This window comes from Onychostruthus taczanowskii, unplaced genomic scaffold, assembly GCF_017590055.1.
Source record: "Onychostruthus taczanowskii isolate IOZ18803 unplaced genomic scaffold, ASM1759005v1 scaffold114, whole genome shotgun sequence".
Taxonomy (NCBI): Eukaryota; Metazoa; Chordata; class Aves; order Passeriformes; family Passeridae; genus Onychostruthus; species Onychostruthus taczanowskii.
In genome coordinates this window covers 768,282-795,272 of record NW_024498074.1, presented here as the reverse complement: position 1 = coordinate 795,272, position 26,991 = coordinate 768,282, and the positions used below count along the sequence as shown (strand labels likewise).

Here is a 26,991-nt window from a genome sequence, read left to right as displayed (position 1 = left end):
GCAACAATATCCTTTATTTTAGTCTGTGTTTTAGGCTAAAAACCTCTTATCCCTTGGTGCCTGGTAGCAACTCCATGACTTCCAAGGAACTACACCAGTTTATACTAAAGAGCTCTCCTTTTTTCTGTATCACTGGATAAAAATGTGAGTGCTTTGGAATAGATAGAGTGGGATGAATCTAAATATGTTTCTGTTTGGAGAAGGAGCCTGGAGAAGAGCAGAGCTGTGCTGTTGACTCAGGCAGGATGGGCAGTCCCAGCACAGATGGGGCACATCAGTGGAAGCTGGGATGAAGGAAATGCAAAGAAGAAAGGCTGGGAGTGATATTATAGCATGAATAAAAATGGGAATAAAGCATCCTGTGCTGTCAGCACTTAGAACCATCAAGAGGAGCAAGTCAAAACCCAGGCAGTTCTCAGCCTCGGTTGCCTGCAATGGTCCTTGGGCTGGACCCACCAAGGGGACTCACTTTTGCTTCCAGTGACTCAGAATAAAGGTACCTCTTATCCTCCAGCTGTTTTAGAGGACGTTTTGGGCAAAAAAAAGGACAAATATTTTATTGTACAAATGTGATTGTCAGCCCAGAATGTTTCAGGATCTTTTCAATGCTGGTTTCCCTTTCTTTCTTGTCCTCAGAGCTCTCTTTGAGCCTTTGAGATGTTTTTGCCTAGTGGAATTTTTGAGCAGAGAGGGGGAAAAGCAGTTCTCTTTTCAGAACTGGGGAGTGGGCTGCTTTTTCAGGAAGATTGAAGGTAGGCTTTCATTTTATGTGGAGCCTCCCATCCGTGAGGCACACTGTGGTGTTTTATACGGTGATGTGATAAATATAGAAAGGTGACCTAGCAGGCAGAACAGAGCAACCACTCAATCACTTCACACATAGAACACTGGACAGTAAATGAAGGGCTTCAGTAGCAGCAGGCCTGGGATTCCTGACCTCTGGCAGCTCCCACTGGGGTGATTTTAAGGAGTTACTGATTTCTTTCCACTCTGCCCCTTATCAGAGGGGACAGCTCACTGCTGGCACAGGCAATGGAGAAAGGTAACTTTAAATCATCCCCACATGCCATTCCTGAACTCAGGAGTTACAGCCAGATTGCAGCATAGGAAAGCTTTCCTACAAACTTGGTCCAGCACTTAAAAGCCTTTTAAATGACCTGAGCTGATGAGTGGTTTTGCTGTTTAAATCACGTGTACTACAGACCTTTATGGAGCTGTAAAGGAAAATAGATACAATTCTGCTCTTTTTATTGTATTTGTCTGTAAGGTGTTAGATTCAGTAAAGCCTGCAAAGGACAAGGAGTTAATCTACTGCAGAAGATAAAAGTGGTGTTACCAGAACATTTGCCTGTTGCCAGCCCAAAGCAAGGTAAAAATTCTTGAGAATGACCAAAAGAGGCTGAGATTTCAGTTAGGTTTCAGTGTTCTATTCTAGTGTGATTGTTTTTTCAGCTTTCCCTAGAAGGTTTGAAGAAGAAGGTTTAAATAGTCAAGTTGTAATGTGTGAATCTAAAGTCTGGGAAGTTTTGGTTTTTTTTTTTTTAGTAAGGAGTATGGAAAATCAGCTCCTGTTTTTTTGCACTGCCCTGCTTGGCTCACCTGCACCTGCTCCAGCAGCTGAGGCTGGACAATTGCCTTCAGCCAAGTCCACTCTGCCACTGTTACACTGGGAAAACAAGACCCAAGTGTCAGCAGGAAGTGAAAGGGATCAGCCTGTGTACCAGAGCTGAGCTACACAGTGTTTCTGGTTTGAATGTAGAACCCACAAGCTGTAAGCTGCCACTCACCTTGCCCAGGGTTTGAATTCCCTCTTTCTCCTGTGCTCAATTCAAGTTTCAGTTGTGTGTAGAATGAAGCCTGTGAAAAGACTCTGGTGTCAAGTGTCTCTTCCACAAAGCAGCAAGGCAGCAAGTAGTAAATTAAGAGACTAGAAAAAGTTTCATGCTGCATGGCACTCTAGGAGAATCAATAAATGAGAGCCATTTTATTTACACTGAATAGTGATAGGCTAAGTCCTTTCTTCATTTGAAATGAAAATAGATTTTTTTTTCTCTAAAATGCAGTTCTTTGCTAATAAGAATCCAGGGTTACAAAGTCTAATTATATGAATATTTAAATGAAGGACATGGGACTCTTCCTCAGGCTCTGACATGGGATAACCAGGTGAAGGATGCTGGCAGGGAATGAAACAAACAGGTGCTAGCAGTTACAGATATTTTAAATTTGGCTTGAATTGCCTCGGATGATGAACTTCCCATTTGAGGCTGAATGCTACACATGAGTTTTGTACCTCATCCTGTACCTTGTCCTGAAGTCAAAACCAGCTGCACTGAGTGGGAGGCTGAGGGGAAGGTGCAGAAGGACCGTGGGAGGGCAAAGATTCCAAATTAAAGCTGGAACAGTTAAGAAATGCAGGTAAGGACTATGCTTTAATTATACTTGGGTCATGATTACTTCAAGTCACTGAAAGCAGCAGAATGCTTGGGGCCCTGGGCTCATGGCTGTTCCTCAATAACTTCTGAGTTCATTGGCTGAGCTCTGCCCAGTCCATTAAATTCACACAGGTATCAGAGCCTCTGCAAATATGTGGCACTGCACACAACTTGAGGCTCAAGGAAAAGTCCCAGTGAGGGCTCACATGCATGTGATTAGCAACCTGCAAGGATCAGGCTCCATTTCTACTTGGGCACTTGCTTTTCTTCCCATTCTTCTCTCCTGCTTTTCCCTGCAGGGTGGAGAAATAAAGAACGTGAGAAGAGAACACACTGCTGAGGCCAGACAATTTAAAACTGCAGTCTCTTGCTTCTAGCTGCTCTGGGAGCTCTCTGAATTTAAACTGAGCTTAAATGAAACTGCTGGGAAGAAATGCAGGTCAAGCCTAGGAAAGCATAACCCTGAGGAATGAGGCTTTGGCTTTGAGGGAAAATGGTATTACTGGTTAGACTTTGCAAAATGTGCCATGATTTCATTTGGGAAATAAAATGGAAAGAGGAAAGGTTGAAATGCCTTAATTATGCTGATCTTGACAGTGTGTGTCCTGTCAGAAACTATATTGGACAGAAGGAAACCTGAGTGTTTCTTAGTCATCAGATGCTTTGCAGTTTTTAATTGTTTTCTAAGTGAAATGTTGTGTTGCTGGGACAACTGTATGGCACCTCCTGGGGCCAGGGGCCATTAATAGTGAATATTCCAGTCTGGGTAAAGGTATGCAAACCAAATAAATTGATAAATAACTGTATTTTTGAAGTATTTCTCCATATAGTTATCACTCAAAAGTGAAAGTGCAGTATAAAACCTCCAAAAGAGTGGGGAGCTAGGACATAGATCACCCCCATTTAAGTGAGGAATTTCAATAGAAGCTGTCTTCAGCTTTGAAATTCAGGGCTTAGCTTTTAAAAAGGACTTTAATCATGCCTCTATAACAGCATGGTATGTATGTATGCTTGTCTACTGTGTTTGAAGTCATAAACACTGATGACCTTGACTAATCAACAGAAAAGAAGCAGGAAACAACTAAGAAAAACATCTTTATACATATTTCCCCACATGGTTTCATGTGCGTGCTTACTTATGTGTAACTACACCACAAACTTGAGGTGAATTTCAGGTATTATCCTGCAATGTGTTGCAAACAGGCTGGAATGTAAATGAAATCCTAAACCAATACCAGATGTAGTGTTGTGGTCCTTTTTGAAATGCAGATCAGGACGTTTGGCCAGCCCGTGCTGTCCCAGGGGTTTCTGGGGCTGCAGCCCCTGTGCCATAGCTCAGCCCTGGAAAATGCCAGGGCTGTGTCACACCCTGGAACTGGAGCTCTCAGGGCAGCCTCCTTTAACTCCACTGGCATTTCTAGGTACATTTATACACTCGGAGCCAAACACGTGTGTTTGTCTGCACAAGGTCTCCCTTTTCCTCCTTTGGTGCATAGGACTGGAAGTTCCTGCTGCTTCTACTTTTCTTAAAAGTGGCCTAGAAGTTGAGTAAAAATATTGCAGTGGTCGTTTCCCCTCTTAAGCAGCATCCAAGGTATTGTTTCCTCTGCTTTTCCTTTTCCCAGGAACAGCAAGCTGCTCTGTTGAATGGATTTCTCCGTGAGGTTATTTTGCAGGTCAGGGGGTTAGCTCACTTTTGTCTTTCTACTCAGCTGCTGCAGAAGAAATCCTCTGTGTGTTCTCCTGAATTGTAAAGGCTGGTAAGAAAGAGAAGCCAAAGTCATCCATTAATCCACAGGCAAAGTCCTATTGAAGCTGCTGCAGTGAAAGCTCTCACATGCTGCCCTGGAAATAACCCCGGCCGTGACGTGGTGAGATGACCCTAGGTAAGGTCAGAAGCTCAGTTCTCATTTTCATTTAAGCTTCTGTTTTTTAAACAGTATTTGGGATTGTGCCCTGTGGTTCTGCTGAGCCCTTAAGGCAGCTGGAGCACCCTCTGGAGAAGGGGACTCGGGACAGGCAGGGGTTTATCTGCTAAACTTGCCACTGTCTCCTCTCAGCTTCCTGTTGTTTTGGCTGAAATATTTAATGACCGTGGCCCCATGTGAGAGCAGCAAGTGGTATCAGGACTTCAGCCTAAGCTGCTTTGCAGAGACAAAGCACCTGTTTTAATTCCTTCTGGAAATGGAAGCGATTTGGAAGTGTCCCAGCAAATTGAAGGCAAACTGCTAATTCCTGACTGCCTGTACACTTTCTCAGGAAGCGTGTGAATTGGAAGGATGCGTGTACAGAGCTCCTGGGCAGGATTTTCAGGAGGGCTAAGAGAGGCAGTGGTCTCTGTCCTGGCATCCTTTGCAGGGTTGCAGCTGTAGTGCCAAGATGCATTTAGTGGAAAGATAGTGGCATCAGCTGTTTGTGTGTTCTCTTCACAGGCACTGATACAGTAAAATGTGATGTGTAGGGTTATGGTTAGGCTGGATGCACCTTCCCCTGGTCCTGCTCAGCGTGCCCTGGGAGCAGCTGGCAGCTGCCAGGAGCAGCGCTGTCCCTTGGGATCCAGCTGCTCGCTCAAACGCTGGCCGAAGGCGCTGCTGCTGCGCTTGTGCTCCTGCCGTGGAACGAGCTTCTGGAACGAGTTCAAGGAAAGAGAAGTGACAAAAACTACTGACAGGATGGATTTGGAGTGTTCTGTGGGGTAATCAGGTAACATCGGAGCTCCTTGGAGTAAGGAGCTGTGATTTGGAGCTGAATCAGCCATTCTCATTGACTTGCTTAGGGAACTGATTTTCAACAGGATATTACTGATTTTTACTTTTCATTTTTCATTTCTGCGGTGCAGCTCTTGCCTTTTCTGGGTTTAGGGAGTCATGCCAAGCAAGTTGATTTTCATTGCATGTGAAAGGTAAGGGAGTGCTGAAGTGTGCAACCTCCTTCCCTTTCTCCCTCCAGCCCTCCCTCCCTCCGTATGGAAATGCGTTTTGTGTGAATCAATGACAGAAAAGCAACCACTGAAAATATATTCTCTTTCTTTCTCTGCAGTCATCCCCCTCCCCAAAAACTTCTCTAAGAATGTGACTAAAACCAAAGCACTTTTTAAGTTACAAAGGAATAGTGTTGAGCTGGTGAAGCCAGCTGGAAATGAACATAGAATCCCAGAATTGTTTGGGTTGAAAAAGACCTTTGAATCATCAAATACAACTGTTAACCTAGACATGGAACAGGATTATCATTTTATTGAAGATTCAGGGTGGGTTTAAGTGCACTTTATTTGGCACACATAGTTTTAAAGCTCGTCACCTCGGAGTAGGAACAATTTTATGGCATGTGCTAATTATACAAAATTCACAAACACTGCTTCTTTTCATTTTGATTTTTCACAATGTGTTTTTCAACTATAATTTTCACATCTCACATTTCTCAATCCAGTTTCCTGTGTCTTGTGGTTAAATCTTGACCACAAATCTTGCTCTGCTTTGTTAAAAATAATAGGTGTGCTATATTTCTTCATTTAACAACCTGCTGGATTAATAGTGGCTTTAAAACAATTAAATATGGTTGTGCAGTTTAATATTCCCAGTTTTAATGCACCATGAAGGAGAAATGAGAGGCATTGTCTTTTATGGAGTGCTTGGGTTTCACGTACAGTCTGGCAATCTTTGGCAGCCTTGGTACTGGGATCTTCTTCTTACATGGCTCATGCCAAGAAAAGCTTTCAGTGCAGGTTTGGAAATCAAATGGCAAGTCACTGGGTGGCAAGCACGGCTCAAATTTAACGGGGTTATCACAGCCAAAAAGGCTTTGGGACCTTTGGGATGCACAGCTGGAGCTGTGGCTGGGAGAGCTGGAGGAGGTGCCTTTGGGACCTTTGGGGGGCACAGCTGGAGCTGGGGCTGGGGCAGCTGGAGGAGGGGCTTGGGGACCTTTGGGATGCGCAGCTGGAGCTGTGGCTGGGAGAGCTGGAGGAGGTGCCTTTGGGACCTTTGGGGGGCACAGCTGGAGCTGGGGCTGGGGCAGCTGGAGGAGGGGCTTGGGGACCTTTGGGATGCGCAGCTGGAGCTGTGGCTGGGAGAGCTGGAGGAGGTGCCTTTGGGACCTTTGGGGGGCACAGCTGGAGCTGGGGCTGGGGCAGCTGGAGGAGGGGCTTGGGGACCTTTGGGATGCGCAGCTGGAGCTGTGGCTGGGAGAGCTGGAGGAGGTGCCTTTGGGACCTTTGGGGGGCACAGCTGGAGCTGGGGCTGGGGCAGCTGGAGGAGGGGCTTGGGGACCTTTGGGATGCGCAGCTGGAGCTGTGGCTGGGAGAGCTGGAGGAGGTGCCTTTGGGACCTTTGGGGGGCACAGCTGGAGCTGGGGCTGGGGCAGCTGGAGGAGGAGGCTTTGGGATGCACAGCTGGAGCAGTGGCTGGGGCAGCTGGAGGAGGTGGCTTTGGGACCTTTGGGATGCACAGCTGGAGCTGTGGCTGGGGCAGCTGGAGGAGGTGCCTTTGGGACCTTTGGGATGCACTGCTGGGGGAGCTGTGGCTGGGGCAGCTGGAGGACGTGGCTTTCCGAATTGCAGCGGCAATGCTTTGGAACATGAAATTTGGATCGTAAATTCTCCCTGTCAGTAAGGCTGGAAACCTGAGAAGGTCATGGTCACATGTTCTGGTGTGTCCCAGAGCAGGATCTGGGTCCCCAGTCACCCTGCCTCACAGGGGATTCCATCCTTGTGTTATGTTTCCCTCCAGGCAGGCTCCATGGAGAAGGAGGACCCGAGGCATGAGATCTCAGTCGTTCAGGGTAGTCAGGTTTTAACACCAAAGCCATATTTCAGCAGAAGGAACAGAATTGATTCCTTCCAAACTGGCTCCTATTAAGAAAGGTGATCAAATGCATATGTAGATCAGAAACTAAATAACTAGTAATGATTCCTAAATATCAGGAAATGTCACTGCAAAACTGGGCATTAAAACATGTGCATGGACAGGATCAGTGAAGACTGGGATTTGCCTGGATGATAGCTATTATTCCTAGATGTTGTAGTTAAGTTACACTATAAATATTCCTGCTAGATGTTATAGTTGAACTTACAAGGGGCTTGTCTCAAAAAATGAATATTTGAAGCTTGGATTAAATAGCATTGCAAGAACTCCTGATCAGTAACTTCTCACGGTTCCACAGAGGCAATATCCTTTAAATTTTCTCAGTTTGAATTCTTGCTCCAGTTAAGCCTGACTTGGAAATTGTTTTGTTGCAGACACCTCTGCTGCGAGAGGATGTGGGACCTCATGGAGACTGTGTTCCAGATCAGGTAATGCCATGTTGGACTCCCCTGAGTGTTATCCCTGCCAAATCCTTCCCCCTGGCCCTGTGCAAACCCTTCCAGACAGAGCTCGGTGCCTCTTTGCTTCAGGCCCCAGTCTAGGTTCATAAAATATTTGTGGCTGTCAGTCTCGTGCATCAGCCAAGGTTGCACAGATGCAGAAAGCCTGTCTGAGGGATTTTAGAATTGCAAATGCCTAACAGATTTTTAACAGCTCTATATATGTATACACATATGTAAATACATATATGCATATGTATGTGTAACAGACTAGAAATACACACAAGAAATCTATGATTTCTCTGGTAATAGTGTGCCAAACTGGGCTGCTGGAAGTGAGAAATGTCTTTAATTGAACTTTCAAATCCTGCCTTGATTTACTTGTGTTACAGGACTGGCACTTGCTGTGGTTTCTTATTAGAAATAATGGGGCACCTAATTTTAACACTTTCCTTTTGCTTTCTTACAGTTCTGGCAAGCCTTTGGTAGACTACAAAACAGAGATCTGCCCTGATCCCCAGCTTTGTCTGTTGTGTATCGTGGTTTCTGTGACTTTCAGAAACGTTTTAAGCCAGTTTGGCACAGTTTAATAATTTAGGAGGTCACAGATTAACACTTGCAAGATTGTTTTTAAGAGCATAGAAACAGTTTTACTAGAGGCCAGGACTTTGTATCCCTGTGCCTGTGGAAGGTGTCCGTGGCCATGACCGGGGGTTGGGACTGGATGAAATTTAAACTCTGTACCCACCCAAAGCAGTCTGTGATTCTGAGATTCCCTGAATTACCCTGGACAAAACACCTGGGACTGTGCACGTTCATGGTCTCAGCACACAGAAACAGGTGGCTTGCAGCACACAGGTGTGTCACATTGCAGACAACACACCAGGACAGCAAGGTTGTGTTCAGGCTCTGAACCACGTGCAGTAACGTTGGAGGTCGCCTAGTGAACATCCATGAGGGAAGTAAAATCAGGAATATCTGCATGGTAAGTGAAATACTTTTTTATTTAGAATTATGGAGCTGGCACTTTACAGTACCTGAGCCTTTCTGATTCTGGGCTTTCCCAGAAGTGGCTCTGTGCAGCTGCTGCTGCTGAGTGTGACAGGCTGCTTTGTGTTTTAGGTGAAGAAATGACTGTACACTTGTATTAGCATATGCATTCCCACTCTCTCAGGAAAATTCCTTTTCATTTTTTGCTTTGTGAGGGGGTATTGTGCAGTTCAAGACCTATGTCCTCTGAAACAGTAGGGCTGCTGTGGTTGGAATATTCAAGGTGTCTTCTGAAAATCAAGACTGAAGCTCTCCTCTTTAATGTCGCTGTGACAGAATTTGGATTTAGTAGAACCAGCATTTTCTTTTTCATGTTGATACGATGATTTCTGGCAGGGAGGTCAACTTAAAAATTTTAGTTAAGCTGTCACATGTATTCTGAGAACATTTAGCAGCAGCAGATCATGTGTTCGTGCTACGTGAGGCCAGCAGAAACTGATAGTGGTGGGTTGTGATGTTTCACAGGAGTGGTAATGCCCAAGGTACAACACAATGGCTTCTAATTGGATTTTAGGATCCAGATGCTTGTAACGCTGGCTAATTCTGACCCTGAAAAAATTCAGGCTCAGCTGAACATTGCTGGTGCTTGAGGATGTCGGAGTGGTTGATCTCTGCCTCCTGGAAAGTTGCTTCCCCCTGGGGATGGCCCAGTGGGGTCTGTTACCAACTGGTTATGCACAGCTTCAACTGTGTAGCATCTTCTGGGGAAAGGAAGGTGTACAGAGGGTGCTTGTGCAGAGTTCTGTCAGTGGAAGGTACTGTCCAAGTGGGTTTTGTGTTCCACCCAGGCCAGGCACCATTTCTTTTTGTGTCGTGTGCCGAGCTCCCAGCTGGTGAGGAGAAAAATGGCTTTGTGGTCAGACTCCAGTCCAGTGGGACCCTTGGGAACTGCTGAGACAGGACATGGGGTGATGGTTTTAAACTGAATGAGCATCAGTTCAGGTTAGATACAGGGAAGAAGTTTTTTTACCATGAGAATGCTGGGGCCCTGGCACAGGCTGCCCGGGGAAGCTGTGGCTGCCCCATCCCTGGAAGTGTTCAGGGCCTGGTTTGTTGGGCCTTGAAGCAGCCCAGTCCAGTGGCCCCCATGGAACGAGATGTGCTTTAGGGTCCCAGCTTCTTTAAACCATTCTGGGATTTTAAGACTGTAGCTGTTGGGTTAATGGGAAGTACGGGAGCTTGAGGATGTGGTCCCGGGCTGGGGAGCTGCTCTGGGAGTCCCTGCCAGGGTGTGATGCAGGCAGCGATGGCGGGTGGGATGGATGGATGGACGGCCGGCCGGCCGGCCAGGAAAGTTGTTTCTCGGTGGATTTCAGGCGCACGGAGCAAGGGCGGGGACCGCCGAGGATGCAGCGTGAGCGCAGCGATAGGATTTGTGCCTCGGCGTGTCCGTGCGCGGAGCCGGGCGGGTTCCCCGGCGGTTCCCCGGCGGGCCGGGCCGTGCCTGACGTGGAGCGCCGGCTCGGCCGGAGGCGGAGCCGCCGCGGGTTTATCAGCGCCGCGGGTCGCGGCGGGCGCGCAGCAACAGGCGGCGCGGGGGACCCGGGCGGAGCGCGGCCGGGGCCGGGGCGCGGGCGGCCGCCTCGGGATGGTGCTCCTGCCCCTGTGGCTAGTGGCAGCCGCGCTCCTGGGGGCCCGCGCTGCGCCCGGCCGGCAGGTGAGTGAGGGACAGAGGGAGAGAGGGGACCCCTGCCCTGCCCTGCCCTGCCCTGCCCTGCCCTGCCCTCTCCTCCCTTGTCCCCCCACCGGCCTGGGGCGAGGAGAGGCTGAGATGGACGGGCGGCTCTCTGCTCTCTGCTGTGCTACAGACCGCTGCATCCAAGCAGCCTGGAAGCGGACACGGCATCCCCCGCCCGGGATGGATCCCGCAGCGGCAGCCCCTGGGTCCCTTCCCTCTGGATCCTATGCCCCTAGGTCCCCTATCCCTGGCAAGAGCAAGTACCCAGCCGGCAGTGAGCTGACCATGGCATCGGATCGCTGCCACTGTCCCTGCGGTCACTGTGGTCCAGCTGGCTTTCCCATTCTCTAGCCGAGATACAAAGAGCTGTCAGCTCACTGCTTCCTCTCTGCCCTAGCACCCGTGCTTCTTGGAGCTCATCGCTTTCCTGCTGTTGAATCCCCTCTTTGGCCACCAAACTTACTTTTTGGCACAGTGTCACAATGCATAGAGCAGGTCATTCAGAATCAGGATTGCTTAGCAGCTCTATTTATGTTAAACTTGCTGTGGTCTCCGTTAGTATATTGGGGGGAACAGCTGTTTATTCAGTTAAGGAAGAGCTGCCATCCCTGGAAACCAAATGAAGAAACATATAAAATAGTGCAGCGCAGACCAAGTGATTTTTCAGCCTTCTGCCATTCCCCATTGCATAGTAATTACACTAACAACTTTGTGCATGTGTTTCTCCTCTCTCCTGCAGGCTGGTAAAGAACAGCAGATCCAAAGAGGTAAGTCTTTTTAGCTATTATTCCCGCTATCAAGAGAGAAATAAAAGAAGTTAGCTCAAAGACTAGTTGTTTCTGGAGAAATGATCTGTATGCAGGCAGGCATTCCCTGTGCACCCCCCACCACTGCCACCCAGAAGCGTTTGTAGTTGCAGTGACGTGGCACGGCTTGAATTTGCATGCCCTCTCGTGCTGCGGTTTTGCATCTTTATGTGCCTGTGTTTCCCTTCTGAAATACAAGCCAGTCAAAGTTATGAAGTCTGTAGCTGCTCACTGTTGCCTGGTAAACTGATAGACCTGTGCAGCAAGTTCAGGGTCGGTGGCACATGAGGGAAATGTGCCTCTGTGTGCCCACGGGGTGCTTCTTACTGAGACCTCAGCCTCTGGGACTCTTCCCAAAGACAGGAAGCTTCCTTTAGCTGGGAGGATACACCCACAGTTTAAATTTCAGGAGATCTGTGTTCATTTAGAGTAACTGGCAGTTGGTCCTCCACAGGATGGAAGGGGTAGTGGAAGGATGTGGAAGCTGGCATTCCCAGGGCATTAGTGGCCGTTAGGGAATGCCATTCCATGTGCTCCTTCCCTTAGCCAGTGTGAAATGAGTCAGTGCATGTCCCTGCACACGAGTGCTCTCTGGAGCTCTCCTGCGGTGGGAATGGACCCCAGGCAGTTCTGCTCCAGCTGCCTTTGGACCTCCAGCCCTGAGGTTTTGGTTCAGCTTTTGTTCAGAGAAGAATTTCAGGCGTTTCTGTGAATTTTGGAGGTCTTGTCTCAACTTCAGTTCTGGCACTGTGTGCTTCTGGGCTTAGGTTGGTTTCTGCCGTGATCAGTGAATAATGGGAACAGAGACAGTGAGGTACATTTAAAGCTAATTGGCAAACAGAGGGTTTTTCCAGTGGTATGCTGATGCTGTCTTTTATTTCTAGTCCTTTCCATGAGAAATGGATTGTATTTGAATTTCAAAAACCATAAGCTATATAGGAATGTGTCTTTTAAATTACACAGTACATCAGGCAAAATTCCTGAATCTGGAAAATAACTCTTTGTCCTTTAATGTTCTTCCTTTCTTCTAGAGCTTGGCACTGATGTAGTCAGGAATATTTGGGGCTGAATTTGATCATGTAAATTCTGATTCAAAAAATACAGAACCACAGAATCCTGAAATGGTTTGGGTTTGGAAGGGACCTGTACAATCACCTCATTCCAAACCCCCCAGCCACGGGCGCTGACACCTTTCACTATCCCAGGTTACTCCAAGCCCCTTCCAACCCAGCCCCATTCCAGGGATGTGGCAGCCACCACTTCAAGCCATGGCTTACTCACTTGAGAGCTGTAATGACTTGGATGCAAAACTTGCAAATGCACTGTCCTACTTCTGAGTCCCACGAAGTATTGCTTTGCAATGGTGGTGTGTATTTTGAGTTGGCCCAGGGCTGGCTTCTGACAGCAGCTGATCTTTTCTTGTAGCCTGCAAAGTCACCTAGGGAAATTAAGGCAGCAGCACAGGCATACAGTTAGCACACTTAATTGCCTGCATTCATGCACTGCAGTGAGAGTCATTGTGTGTCACTCAGCTGAAGGTGCTGATGCTGTGCTGCACCTTCCCCTCCCACGCAGCACAGCTCTGTCCCTGCTCAGTGCCACTTCTGGAAGACACCTGTGGCACAACTGTGCCGGGCCCCACCGCCTGCAGGAAGCACCTGCAAAGCACCTGGAGCTGTGCAGAGGCTGCAGAAAACACCACACCGACCATCCTGAGCTGTCTGTATCCCTGGGACAGGTGACAGTGAAGCAGAGGAATGAGGACACCAGAGAGGTGTCCCACATCAGCCTCTCTCCTTGCTTTCATGCATCCAGCTTCCAATGTCCAGATCCCACACAGCCTCATCCCTTTTCAGGTGCAGAGCTGAGTGGGAGTTCTCGAGGAATATGTGCCCCTTTCTTGTCTTCTCTTTCTTTCTGGGCATTCCTGCCACCTAAAGGCAGCCAAACAGAGAGCAAATGGTAGCTCTGGAGTGACCCAGGTTGTTGAGAGGGACCAAAACTGCTCTGTTGTTTCTGGAAGCCACCAGCCAACAATGAAGCAGAAAAGGGTGATGGCAAAACCCCTGCTGGGCCTGTCCAGTTGTCTCCACACCATCCTCTGTTACTGAGCATCACCTTGCTAAGTGACCAGAGCAGCTCTGTGCTCATCCCAGCGTGCTTGTCTGCGGGACAGAAGCGTGATCTCCCAGAACATGGCACGGTCTCTTGATGGAAGCTCTGTCCTCTTCATGTCTATGGCAGCAGGTAACTGGTTGTTCTCCAGTGCTTCCACGCCAGAGCTGTGTCTGTGACAGTGAAGCACTGTCTGCCATCCAGCACTTTGGTTGTGTCACAGCTTGTGACTTCCAGGCAGAAAATTCCATGGTGATGCTCTGGACATGTCACCCTAGATCCAGTGCTTTTGCTGAGGTATCTGAGCTTCCTGACCCTCACATCCAAATGCATCTTCCACGTTCTGGAATCTGCTGGTCATCCCATCTTGTCCTTATGGAATATTCTGGGACTCAGCAATAGGGCCCTGTGCAGAGACTGTATGTATGGGATGTTACCAGGAGTCCCCACATTTCTTTTCTTGGGTAGTTTGGTCTAGACATAGAAAAATAATTTGAACTTTGAGAAATTCTTCCTTTTGCACTGATGCCACTGATTTGCACACAGACTGTGCCTTTGAAATCTTCTCAAGAGGATGTTTAGGCATTTGGCATTCTGCTGTGGACAGCCACCTGAACGGTTTTTGATCTCTGTATTTCAGAGAATCTTAAGCATAAAAAATGCTGTTTTTCCAAATGTAGGAGATAAAAAAAGTTTAGGTTTTCGAACCTCCGCTGAGCACAGCTGTTGTACAGTGCAGAGACAGCTCTTGTGAGGCAGTGGTGTTAATGCTGCAGTTCACTGGGTTTTGAGAGGAAAGAGAGCCCGGACAGCTCTCTTCAGAGGCATTCTCTAGCTAATTATGTTTTGGCACAAAATGAAAGAATGTGGTCTTCCTTCTTAAGTGCTTCCTTTCAACCTAAACATTGTGCAACTGGAGCAGCATTTTAAGGGCAGATTAAAAAAAAAGGATGAAGAAAATTTACAGTTAAGTGCTTTTCCTCTTGCTCTGATCAGCACTGTCAGCTTTGAATTAGCAGAGCAGATCGGCTCTGAAATTTTAGCTTAGGAAAGGGAGCACCTACAGCTGGGATAGCATTTCCTCAGAGCGTGCAGTTTGTGGAAAAAGGGTAATGTAAGTCAGCAGAGGAGTTCAGATGTCGTTGGGATTCAGTCATGTCCCATTTCATTTTAATTGCCTTTGAACAAAAGGCATTTCCTCTTCTAGCTCAGCATTTACAGACTCTGGAAAAGGCTTTCGCTGACTCAAAACCTTGACAGTTCTTATTTTCCACCCTTTGTCCCTACCTTCTTGGGGCTAGCTGGCTGCTCCTATTAGCCAAATAGCCGGGGTTTTTCCCCTCAGCCTGTGGAAATGTGGGAATTCTGCTGCAGGATGTGCAGAGCAGTTTCTCAGCCGTGTGGTGAGCACAGACCTCCCATCACCAGACTGTGGTCTCTGGCACTGAACATCCTGCTTTAAAGAAAGAGGAAAACAAGCCACGAGGAATCTCAGCGAGGTAGAAGGCGGGATGTCAGCCTGGGAATGAAATCCCAGCCTTGAAGCACCGGCAGTGTGAGGATCTGTGGTTTTACTTTGACCCAGTTAGGATGTACAACCCGGCAGCTCTGTCTCCTGGGCATGGCCTGGTGTCTAATTAATACAAATGACTTTAGAGTTTTAATTTGGTCCCTTCTCTAAGGAGACAGATTAACAATCCTGCTCAGAATTCCCAGTGTTTAAAATGGGAATTATCCTAAGGATAATGACCTAATTAGGATGCCAGTTTTAGAACCTGATCTTGTGGGTGTACGGCAAAATAGCTGGAGTTGGCTGCTGCTGTAACTCACCCTGTGGCTGTGGGATGTGGGGTACCAATGGGCTTGGAAATGACTTCTCACTTTCCTAGGATATAGTATTTGCATACCAAGATATTTACAGTGCAAGAGTTTACATGTGTGCATCCTGCTAGTACATACATTGTGTTCCTGTCAGATTGCTCAGTAACTGGCTGGAAGAATATTAAAAACAGTTCCCTGAAGCCATTAGGAACATTTTCCTGCTGAAGGTACTTGTTGAATGCATGAGTCTCTTAAAACCAGCAGCCCTTGCTACCAGGAGAGGGGAACTGGCTACTGAGCTTTTCCTCTGTTTGGTTCTCATATCAAGCGTGATGCACATGGGGAGCAGGTGAAATTTAGCTCACTTAATTAAGTATATTTATTTGAGGAATTCTCAGTGGCACTTGGCGCTGACATCAGAGCTATCAGATCTCTAAGCTTTTAGAATGAAATTGTCAGTAATATCACTCTGATACTGCTTTCACCAGTTCTCCCAGGATGAAGGGAGAGGGGAAGAACTATTTTTGTGGGAGATGTCTTTTTAACTCTCACGTAGTCAAATAGAGAGGCTTAGACTTGGGCTTAGGACCCATTCAGAGCAGCAGTGTGGCTCACAGCTTGACCTGTCCCTTCCCTTACAGCCTGAAAACTGGACACTGAATATCCTGATTGCAGCCAGATTACAGAGGTCTCACTGAAAAGATAAACTCATTTGAATGGATTTGTTTTCCACTGGTGTGAAATTACTTGGAGGCTTGTTGCCTTAGCTGAGGGTTGTGCCATTGAGCTTCTCCAGGATTACAAACAATGTGGCTTTGCTGAGTTTGTGGCTTCTCTCAGCTGCACTAAAGTGCAAGATTTAGGGTCAAATTTGTGCAGATCTGTGTCGAGTTTTTTAATAATTAGATTCTCTCATTGGTTTTGATCTCCATTACTCAGAGGAAAGGCAACAGCGAGTTGCCAGGTAGGGGGATTTGTAGAGGGAAAAGTTACTTCCTTTACCAGTGCTAACACGGATTAATTTATCAGCAGCACGTGATCCGCTGGATTTTTTCCCTATTTCTGTTTCCTGAGAAATTGGTATGCAAATTGTGCTTGTAACCAAGCTTGGCACTTCATTTTCAAAAGCTTGATGGAAGTGCTGGCACAGAAGCAAGTTCTGTGTCAGGTGTACAACAGAGCTGCGTGGCATTCCTTACAGGAGAATACAGAAGGGTCCGTGCCTCTCCTGCAGCTGTGGAGCAGGCCTGAAACAGAAAACTCCCCAGATAAATGTCAGTGAATATTTCAGGCTTTTCTCTGTACGTTTTAGGAAAATCATTTTTATAATAGCAATGGACAGGGAGAAGTTCTTCCCTGTGATGGTGGTGAGGCCCTGGCACAGGTTGTCCAGAGAAGCTGTAGCTTCCCCATCCCTGGAAGTGTCCAAGGCCAGGTTGACCGGGCGTTGGAGCAGCCTGGGACAGTGGAGGGTTGTGTCTCTCCCCATGGCAGGGGGTTTGGAACTGGATGGTCTTGAAGGTCCCTTCCAACCCAGACCATTTTGGGACTCCATGATAAAAGAGGAGCACTGACACGTGCCTTACATTTCCCCACGTTAGTAGCTGAAACGGGAATCCTAAATTGGGATTTTTGGAAGGTGGAGGGGTCCTTCAGTCTTTGGCCTCATTCCCTGCTCCCGTTCTTATTTGTTTTGGTGTCTGGGTGTGTTTCCTGGCAGAGTTCCAGAGCAGAGCCAGGCCCTACGGGTTGGTGATTCCCATCAGCACGGCCGCAGATGGCAGCTACGTGTCCAACATCCTGTCGGCGAGCCGCCAGCGGCGATGGGCGCGGGAGGCGCCGCGGAGCCCCAGGCGGCTCTACTTCAACGTCAGCGCCTTCGGCAGGGAGTTCCACCTCCGCCTGCGGCCCAACGCGCGGCTGGTGGCTCCCCAGGCCGTGGTGGAGTGGTACGGAGACTCTCCGGAGCCTGGCAGCCATGGTGGTAACGCCACCGACGGCGGAAGCGCTGCGGAGCGCTTGTGGAAGAGAGAGCCCCTGTGGACCAACTGCGCCTACGTGGGGGACATCACGGACATGCCCGGAGCTGCCGTGGCCATCAGCAACTGTGATGGGCTGGTAAGGCTGGTTTCGCGGCATGTGTGTCCGCTGTCACGCTCCGGGCACGGCTTTTGGTGCTGTTAGCCACGCGTTCCTAACGGTGTCATTTACAGAACTTTATTTCTTAAATGTCTTAGAAAATATTAGTGCCCTGCTGCTTTGGTTTGGGATAATTTCTCTGAGTTTGATGAGCAAAGTTCTTAATGTCTCGGGCATGTGAGAGAGAACTCAAACCTGCATGTTGTTGGGTTTCCTTTTTTATTTGCATGAGGTGTTACAAACAGGAAAATGAATAATGAAGACATTTTCAGACTTAAAAGGTTAACATAATTTAGATTTTGGTGTCCAAATCGTCCCTCTTTGCTTCTCAGGTACCAAAATGATGGGCTGCTCTGTTATCCAAGAATAGCAGCATTAAGTTTTAAAGGGTCCCTTTATAAAGTAGAGCGTGCTTTTTATTCTCTTAGCTGCAGTTTTGTTTCATCAGGAGGTGTCATATGAGAATTGAGTAGCAGGTAACAGGTTTGTTTTCAGTCTGTCTGTGAACACACAGGTTTCCCTGTGGCTGAGAAGATGCCCAAATCCTAGACTGAAGTCTGAGCATGTTTGGAGCCCACACACCATCCCTTGGTTTGCTCAGGCAGCAGTGAAAGCCCACAATACCCACCTTGTGCTCTGTCACTGGTGGGACACACCTGCAACCTCCAGGGAGATGGATGTCATGGTTGCCCGCCCACACACCATTCCTTGGTTTGCTCAGGCAGCAGTGAAAGCCAACAGGGACATGGATGTCGTGGTTACCTTCCTGCTGTTTGGGACAGGAACCACGTAAGAAAGTCTGCAGCAAGCATCCTTTCTTGGAAGTGGCTTTCCCACTTCCCATAGCTGCCACGTGGTCATGATTTGATTCCATTTGGAGATAAGTCCTGGCTAGGAAAGCTCCCACCTCAGCAGTGGCAGCAGTCACTGTGGAATAACAGCAGAGATGGCTCAGAACCCCCATTCAGACCAAACCTCCTTGAATTGCCTTGCTTAGGGAAAGGAAATACTGCTAGTGCTTGCATCAGAGGTGATAACTAAAGTCATTTTGGTGTGTTTTGGGGGTTTTTGGTGGGTTTTTGATCTACTGTGTTCACAAAGGCCAAGCAGACCCCTGGCTGGCAAGATGGAGCTTCCCACAGAAGGGTTCTGATGAATGAGACCCTGGCAGCTGGGTTCTGGCAGTAAGCCTGAATGAAGCTGTTGTGTTGAGACAGCACGTGAAGACAAGAAATTGGATTAAGTGGAATGAGATTAAGGAGTGTAGCTCCGTCACAGATTGCCGTGGGGCTGGCAAGCTGCTTGTGGTGTGTTTTCAGGTAAATGAAGCCAGAGGGGGCTCCTGGAGGGGGAGTGGCTTCACAGTGACAGAGGACAGGGTTGGATGGGATACTGGGATGAAGTTCTTGGCTGAAGATGGGGAGTTGCTGGCACAGGGTGCACAGAGAAGCTGTGGCTGCCCCATCCCTAGAAATGTTCAAGGCCAGGCTTGATGGGGCCTGGAGCAACCTGATCTACTGGAATGTGTCCCTGCTTTCCCATAACATCCCATGTGCTTCCCATGGTTTTGGTGACTGGAGCAGGAGGACATGGGCTTTTTCTTTGAGGAGTAGTGGGTCAGTGTTCCTGGGTCACTCTTGTGTCTCTGTTCATTTTGACCTTCGCTGTTTTAACATCTCTTGGGGCTCTAATCATGTGAATGTGAAAGAAATAAATAATCCTGAAGATTTATTTTAAGGTTTTTTCCTTCCAGGGTAGCAAAAGGAACTTGCAATTACTGTTTCTGCCCTCTCTGTTGCTGTATTGTGTGTCTCTCAACCCAGCTAGAATATTTGAGCCTCAGTGTATCCTAAAGACGTGAGGAGTGAGAAAATATGGCTTAACAGAGACTGGAACAAGAGTGAGAAATTCTAGGGGCTTGTGTGTGCTGGAAGGATTTATCTTTGACTTCAAAGGAATGTAGACACTCTCCAGAGTAGCCAGCTAGGCTCTGAAATCATGGAGAGAAAGTGGAGGGAATCACTGGGGTAGCAGTTTGCACAACGTAGAACTTGTAGAAGAGTTTGGGTATTGTAAGCAAGAGAAAAAGAGCATTTGGTACTAAATTTTGGTTGTTTGATAGTAAATATGTGGAATAATTTGGAATAATTGGCATTTGCACTAGCAAAGTAAGATTTTGCCTGTAGTCTCTTCCTGAATCTAAACTTACATTTAAATCCCCAAATACTTGAATGCTTTTGTTTTGAAATAGTTTGCATGTCTACTTTTGCAGTGGAAGTTGTCTGTCTGCCATCAGTTCTGCAAATTCCTATTTTCACATCTGCTTAATCTCCCTTGGAAATGACCCTGTTTATTTAAAAATCCCACATGCATGTGCCTGCACTTGTCATGGCAGAAGAACCCTTCATTAGTCACGGAGGAGCTGCCTCTTGTCTCCTTCACTGTGTGTCAGAATGCTGGTGCTTCCACAGGTTTCTGCTGCTGTTTGGTCCAACTAGCAGTGTTTATTGTCAGAACCCTTCAGGAGTGGAAGGTGCCAGCCTCAAGAAAGCACTACAAATGGTTTAGGTTGTAAATGGAGAGAAGGCAGCAAGCCTAACACTGAGAAATAGTGGCTTAAAACACTTTCTACCTGTTAATGTATAGAAAATCACCTCCAGCTTCCTGCCTTTATAACAAAATCTGAGCAGGTGTTGGTGTGTGATGCCTTCAGCTTGTACTTCCACTCTGGACTGTGTTCCTGTGGATGTGTGTCTCTGTGCTGGAGCTGGGATCTGGCTTGTGCTCACATCCGTGCCACCCCAAGGGGCAGGGCTGGTTTCTGTTTCTGCTAGGAACCTTTCTTCTTTCAAATGAAAAGGCTGGGCTCAGGACAATGAACCTGTAATCTTTGACTTCAGATTCCAAGTAAATTGTGACTTCTTCTTTGTTTGTTGGAAGTGATTTGGAGTATTTTTGGTTTTTGGAATTCCATGGCCTTCAAGCCCAGGGCAGCATACGGTTGCTGGAAGCACAGCTGTTTGCAAGTGGAAGATGCTCAGGAATCTGCCTGCCTTGTAGTGTTCAGCTGCCAAACCAGGGAAATCCTGGAAGACAGATCAACCATCAAGAATTTAAAAAAATACCCAAACGTGCTTAGATCTGTCATTTGTGACAGATTATTCCTCACTTGCTCATTGCCATCCCTTTTTCCAAGGATATGGAGACATGAAGAAACACGTCTGTGCATGTTTCACAGCTACTTTCCTTTGGCAAATCTTTTGGAAATACAGGCTGGAGTATCTCTCAGACTAGAGCTAATTGCACAGGCTTTAAACTCGGTTCAGGAAAAGCTTTAACAATCTGTAGGAGTTGGGGTGTATGGGATCCAAGGAGTTTCAGGGCATTTTGATTTGTTTCAAATCCTTTTTTATTGCCGTTTTTTCATCAAGACTGAGCTATTAAGGCTTATTTCTTGTTCCTGTGTTAGTTCTAAGCTAATATTGCAGCATGACAGAATTCATTGCTGGCAAGACAGAATTCCTAAATGGAGAAACATCTTTCTAGGAGGTGATGGTGTTTTATCCGATTGTTTTGGAATAGCATTTTGGAGACAAACGCTTGAATTGCTGCAGAGCACCTGGTTGTAGAAAGTCAGAAATGTCAGAAACTCCTGCAGAGTTTGGGATTGAGGCTGGGATTGTCTCCTCAGGCCTGCAGGTTTCTGCCAGTCCAAGCTGGGAGCTGTGGTCGAGGGGACATCTGGTCATCCACGCCTTTCTGGGAGGGCAAAGAACAAGGAGAGCAGAACAAACCCCAGGGAGATGGAAGGAGGAGAAACCCTGAGGAGAAGGAAGGCAGGACAAACCCTGGAGGATGGAAGCAGGACAAACCCTGGGAGATGGAAGCAGGACAAACCCTGGAGGATGGAAGCAGGACAAACCCTGGGGATGGAGGGCAGGACAAACTCTGAGGAGAAGGAAGGCAGGACAAACCCTGGGAGACGGAAGCAGGACAGACCCTGAGGAGAAGGAAGGCAGGACAGACCCTGAGGAGATGGAAGCAGGACAAACCCTGGGGATGGAAGCAGGACAGACCCTGAGGAGAAGGAAGGCAGGACAGACCCTGGAGGATGGAAGCAGGACAGACCCTGAGGAGAAGGAAGGCAGGACAGACCCTGGAGGATGGAAGCAGGACAAACCCGGGGGATGGAAGGCAGGACAAACCCTGAGGAGAAGGAAGGCAGGACAGACCCTGGAGGACGGAAGCAGGACAAACCCTGGGGATGGAAGCAGGACACACCCTGGGAGATGGAAGCAGGACAAACCCTGGAGGATGGAAACAGGACAAACCCTGGAGGATGGAAGCAGGACAAACCCTGGAGGATGGAAACAGGACAGACCCTGAGGAGAAGGAAGGCAGGACAGACCCTGGAGGATGGAAGCAGGACAGACCCTGAGGAGAAGGAAGGCAGGACAGACCCTGGAGGATGGAAGCAGGACAGACCCTGGAGGATGGAAGCAGCTGTGGCCGCGTGCTGCTCTGGGCAGATGGCAGAGGTGCCTTAGGCTGATTTAACACTCCGATATTCCTGCTCCCCGGCCCTATTGTGCTCTTCCCACAGTAATTCCCTCCTTGCCATGACCTCCCCTGCCCTCTGTGCCTGCTCTCAGCGCTGGTGTTTCACTGTGCCTGGCAGCATGATGAGCTGGGTGAGATGGGCTGCAGCTGGACTCCATCCCCGTCACCTCTCCGCTGTGCAGCGCTTCCCACAACCGAAGGAATCCATAGGAAAGAGGATGTCTGAAAGTTCAGGAACTCCAGAAACTTGGGAAAATGCATTCTGTCATTTGGGCCTTGGGGCTTCTTGATTAAAACCCAGAGGGGAGGAGCATTGGTTGAGAAGGGACGCGATGGGGACGGAAGTCAAGTGTCAGTATAGTGTACGGTGATAAACTCTAGAAATTCTTTTGTATGTCTGGTTTGCTTCTCCCTGAAATCATCCCTCAAAGCAAAGGAGTACTTCATTCTTACTTCCAGTCAAAGTTTATGCAGATGGTTGCTCAAGCTCCATTTATTTATCCTTGTTTGTTTTTATAAATTCTTCTAACACGGCCAGATTTGGTCTAATGATAGGTTTGTCTCATTTCCAAGCCTTTGTGTCTCCTCCTCTCTCTCCTGCCTACCTTCAAACACAGACTTTGGGCCTTACAAATTATGCTTTGGCCCCTTCAGATGAACCTTTATCCCTCAGAAGGGATGTTTGGAGCTTGTGAGGGTTTGTACCCTAAAAATGAGGTTTTTAATCATAGAGGCAAAATTTTGAACTCCAGAAATGAGGCTTTGTGACCCAAAAATGAGATTCCTAGGTCTAAAAGTGTGATTTAGGCTCTGTGTATGAGGGATTGGACACTCAAGATGTGTCTTGGACCCTAAGGATTGATTGGATGGTGAAAATGGAGCTCTGGACATGGTAAATGAGGCTCTGGGCACTGTAAATGGAACTTGGAGGTATATGTTTGAAAAGATGAGGGTGCAGTGAGTTCAGGCTGGCATCTGAGTGCCCTGTGATGTCACCTAAGGTGCCTTCTAGAAAAGGAGGACTTCCCTGTGGGGCCTCTCTGGAACAGCCAGCAGGAACAGCCCAGAACACTGAGCTGTGAATTTAACAACTACCCCAGGCTGGGCAAAACGTGCACCTGGTACGTAGCCACGGGTGGAAAATATGGTGCTCAGAAGACTAGGGTTGTTATTAGTCTCTTTTTTCCTGTCTTCAGATTGGAGACAATATTTGAAGGTAAATGAAGAAACTTGACAGTCTAGTGTGGGTGAGGCCAGGTTAGGAGAACATCCTCTAGGAAGGGGTTCAGGAACAGGCAGCTGGAGAGAGTCTGCCTGGAGACTTTCCATAAAAAGTCTCCACTTTGGTTGCCACAACTTTAGACTTTTATTTGTAATTTATTTCTGATGTTGAAAAATCATTCTATACAGCAAAGCACAGGTTTACATGTAATCCCTCCCTTTTAAGCAATATATTTAGGGGCTGAAGCTGCTCTTACAGATCAGTGTGTGCTTAAAAATGGTCTGGAACAAAGGGCTGGTGCTGCTCTGGAGATGTCTTTTGTAGCTGTTATTTAATCACACCTTGCAGTCCTGGTGATGCATTTTCACAAAACACTGCTTTTAGGGCACTTGGGCAAAGAATTTCCTTTCTGGATTTTTCCCTCTTTGTTTCCAAAACAGCAGATGCTTCTTAAGTGTTTTCATTCCTGGAGGCTCACAGCTGACAGTTTATAAAATAGCATAAGCTTATTAAAATGACTAAGTACAGCCCTTTTTTATGGTTTCAGTAATGAATCCCAGATTGTATAACCTGTGTGGACCCTCAATAACACAGCCAGAGTGTGAGAATTGGGCTCTCATTCATGTCCTGCTCCACGTGTCACCTGTGGGAAAGTGTGTGTCCCAGGAAAGGAAAGCAAACAGACACTGAAATAGTCAGGGTTGTCAACATTCAATCCTTGTAGGCTCTCTCCAAGTTCTCACTGACTGTGGAGTGAATTTGGTGGTGGTGGTGCTGAATTTGTGGCTTCCTTTGGTAGGGTGGAGGTCCAGGAGCCCTATTCAGCAATGGCTTTTTGGTGTTCCATGTTTATCCAGTGCTGTACCTACTTGGAGCTGGAATTTAGCCTGCAAGGCACATGGTCTGATGTCTGCAAAGGGGCAGTAAGCAGGGCTGGAGAGCAAGCACTGTGCCAGGTCATTGAGAAAAAGAGTTGGTCTGCTCTTTCCTGTTCTTAGGTTTCTCTCAGGGTCACGCTGCAGCTCTGAACATTTTGCTCCCATCCAGGCTTTGAAAGAGTCATGGATAGAAGAGTCAGTTGGTTCCATCTCTGTGCCCTGTGTTTCAGCAGGAGCTTCTTGAAATGATGGATAAAGTGCAGCACTATTGTTCCCGTTAAAACAATCTTTGCTTTCACTTCTGTTTTAAACAGATACTTAGTTTTCATTGAGTGCTTCTGCTGCTTGGCTGAGAACTTCAGTGAATTACAACCATGCAGCACTAAATCAGCTTCCCTACCTCATAAAAATCCCTTTGTCATTCGACTTTTTTGGTTTGTATGTGACCAACTGTGTAAAACTACTTCTCCTTTTCCTTTGAGAGATTTTACCTTAGTTTGGGTTTGTTTTTTTTCCTTTGTGCAAGGATGTAGAACCAATCTAAAACCATGAGTTTGATGGAAGTATTGCTAGCTTTGGTGCTTCCCAGCTGATCCCCAGAGTGTTTCCATTCAGAGGAAGCTGCATCAGTTCTCTGTGCTCCTCTGACTTCTCTCAGAGGAGATGATCCTCTCATGCATACTTTGGGTGAGTTTTCTGTTGCCTTGGAAGAGTGATGGTGCTGTGGCATCACTCCTGACTGTTGTGTACAGGCAGCAGATAAATCAGTATTTCCTTTGTGTGCCACTGTAGAAATGGTGCTGCTGACGTCCAGATCATGAGATCTTCACATTTTGGCATTATTTATTAGCTTTATACTTGTGGAGTAGTCAGCACCTGAAGGTCTCATTTCCCCTGCTCTGAAGGTGATCAGATGTCCTCACTTTTTGTTTTCCTTTCCACGTTTTAGAGGAATCTATGACTGGTGGCATCCCATGACTTCTGGATCTGGGAAAACACCACATTTACTGAAGAACTGGCAACCTCTGCTGTCTCCTGTACCATTTCTCCATGAAACAGTTCCCAGCAAAGACCTGCTGTAGCTGACACAAAGACAAAACTTGTGCTCAGTAAATATTTCTACAGAGATTTGCTGGGACCAGGGAGGTGCCTGACTGCTCTGAGCATGTTCCATGCATACTTTTCCCTCTTGAATAACTGATATTTTAAACCCACAGCTCCTTCTTTAAGGACAAAGCATTTGGCCTGCCAGCTCTATGCAGCAGTTTGCTGTTAAAATGGTTTTCCAAGAACAAAAAATAGAGAGGTATTTTTCCACATAAAATCAAAGTTTGTTTTTTTTTTTCTCCGTGCTTTCGTGTAACTCTTAAGGGCTTCCATTGAGTTTTCTTAGATTTTCTGAAAGGGGGAAAAAGAAAACCCAGCATTTGGATCAAAACCAAGCATGAGAAATTTCAGCATAAAGGAATTTTCTTAAGGATGTTTGTAGAGGAGACTAAAAACCTTAATTCCAGTTCAGTGCAATGACCCAGTAAATGCTGACATTTTCTTTTCTTCTGTGCAATTTCAACAGGAACTTGGTTAATTTGATGGCTCTTCCAAATGCCTTTTTCTCCTTAAAGTGGTATCAATTAATATGTTGAGAGACTTCAATTCCTCTGGGCAGATGATTTCCAGTATTTTAGTAGGAGCTTGTCTAAGAGCCTTCTAAGTATTGCCCATGGTTTGGAAGAGGATGTTAAACATTCCTACCTTTTCATCTGTTTCTGAATCTTCTGAACAAATAAGACTTTTCTTGACAGGAGGTTTTTGTTTTGATTTAAAAATCTGGTATTAATGATTGGTCACCAACTGGTGCTGGGTTAATAATTCAGTTGTCAAGTCTCTGTGCTGCCTATGTTCAACAGCCTTCAAGGATGGAGCCTAAAATTCTGAGATGCATATGGCCAGGATAAAACATGGCCTAGAACATGAATTTTTATATCACGCCGATCTTCCAGAGATGGAAAATGAGCTGTGGAATTTCTGCTTGCTCCTCTGGGAAGCACTCCAAGGGTGCTGGAGCTGGATAGTTAATAAGTGGGGATGTTTTACCCCAAAACTGTGGTGTTTTCCCAAAGCCAGACACCTCCAAGGAGACTGGAGGCCCATCCATGGAGGAGGAGGAATTCCATCTGCAAACTCCCTCTGTAGGCACCCGGCAACTGGATCAGCAACATCTGTTTCTCCCAAGTGCAGCAGTGCTGCAATATTACTTTTTTCCAGCATTCCTCTAATGTGTAGTGTTTTTTCAGATGCCAAGTATGTCGAGGCCATAAATACTTTAGCATGCAGGAGATGTGGAAGGAGGGAAGTGTGTCTGTTTGGATGCCTTTCCCCTTCCCTGCCAGAGGGACCTGTCAGAGTCTGTGAGCACGCTGGGACGCGGGATGAGTGACAGGACAAGGGGGATTGCCTTCAGCTGGCAGAGGGCAGGTTAGGTGGGATATTGGGGAAGGAATCCTTCCCTGTGAGGATGGTGAGGCACTGGCATAAGCTGAAGAGTGGCATCACGGGCAAACTCAACAACTTGGGAAGCTTCTAGAGGATTTTTGAAAAGAAACGCGGAGAATCGGTTGATTCTTGCCGAAATATGGAACCCTTGCAGCATGGGAAATAACATCCACCCAAGGAGCTGAAGGTGTAACCCTGGAGCTGCACAAACTTGGAATCAGTGTCCACCCACTGTGGCTCAGTTTGGGGGCAGGCTGGCAGAGGGAAATGTGCTGCAGGCAAAGCGTACTCCTTTGCTTTTATTTTTCTTCCAATAAATCAAGCAGTGTTCGGTGCAACCCCAAAAGCTTTTTGCCTTTGGATTGGAAAGTGGAGCAGCAGGTAGGTGTGACGCAGGTTTTGCACAGTCACCAAGCTGAACCCACCTTAAGCCAACAGAGAGGGTGAAAGGTAGCAGTGTTTTGGGGCTGAATCGGTGTTTTCAGGCGAGGCAGCACC

At 47.3% G+C, this 26,991-nt stretch overlaps 1 protein-coding gene across 2 annotated transcripts in view; it reads left to right on the top strand.

Moving 5' to 3' along the window:
- Nucleotides 1–7,110: 7,110 nt before the first annotated feature.
- ADAMTS3 (ADAM metallopeptidase with thrombospondin type 1 motif 3) overlaps nucleotides 7,111–26,991 on the top strand; it is a 58,837-nt gene continuing 38,956 nt past the window's right edge. The window contains exons 1-5 of one of the 2 annotated variants that reach the window (XM_041427435.1): nucleotides 7,111–7,290; nucleotides 7,666–7,719; nucleotides 8,606–8,716; nucleotides 11,199–11,226; nucleotides 16,922–17,319. In XM_041427435.1, coding sequence (XP_041283369.1) covers nucleotides 8,714–8,716; nucleotides 11,199–11,226; nucleotides 16,922–17,319 — 429 coding nt within the window. In that variant the 5' untranslated portion in view covers nucleotides 7,111–7,290; nucleotides 7,666–7,719; nucleotides 8,606–8,713. Of the gene's footprint in view, nucleotides 7,291–7,665; nucleotides 7,720–8,605; nucleotides 8,717–10,330; nucleotides 10,439–11,198; nucleotides 11,227–16,921; nucleotides 17,320–26,991 lie in introns of those variants that run through there. The other variant, XM_041427434.1, reaches the window with a different exon arrangement.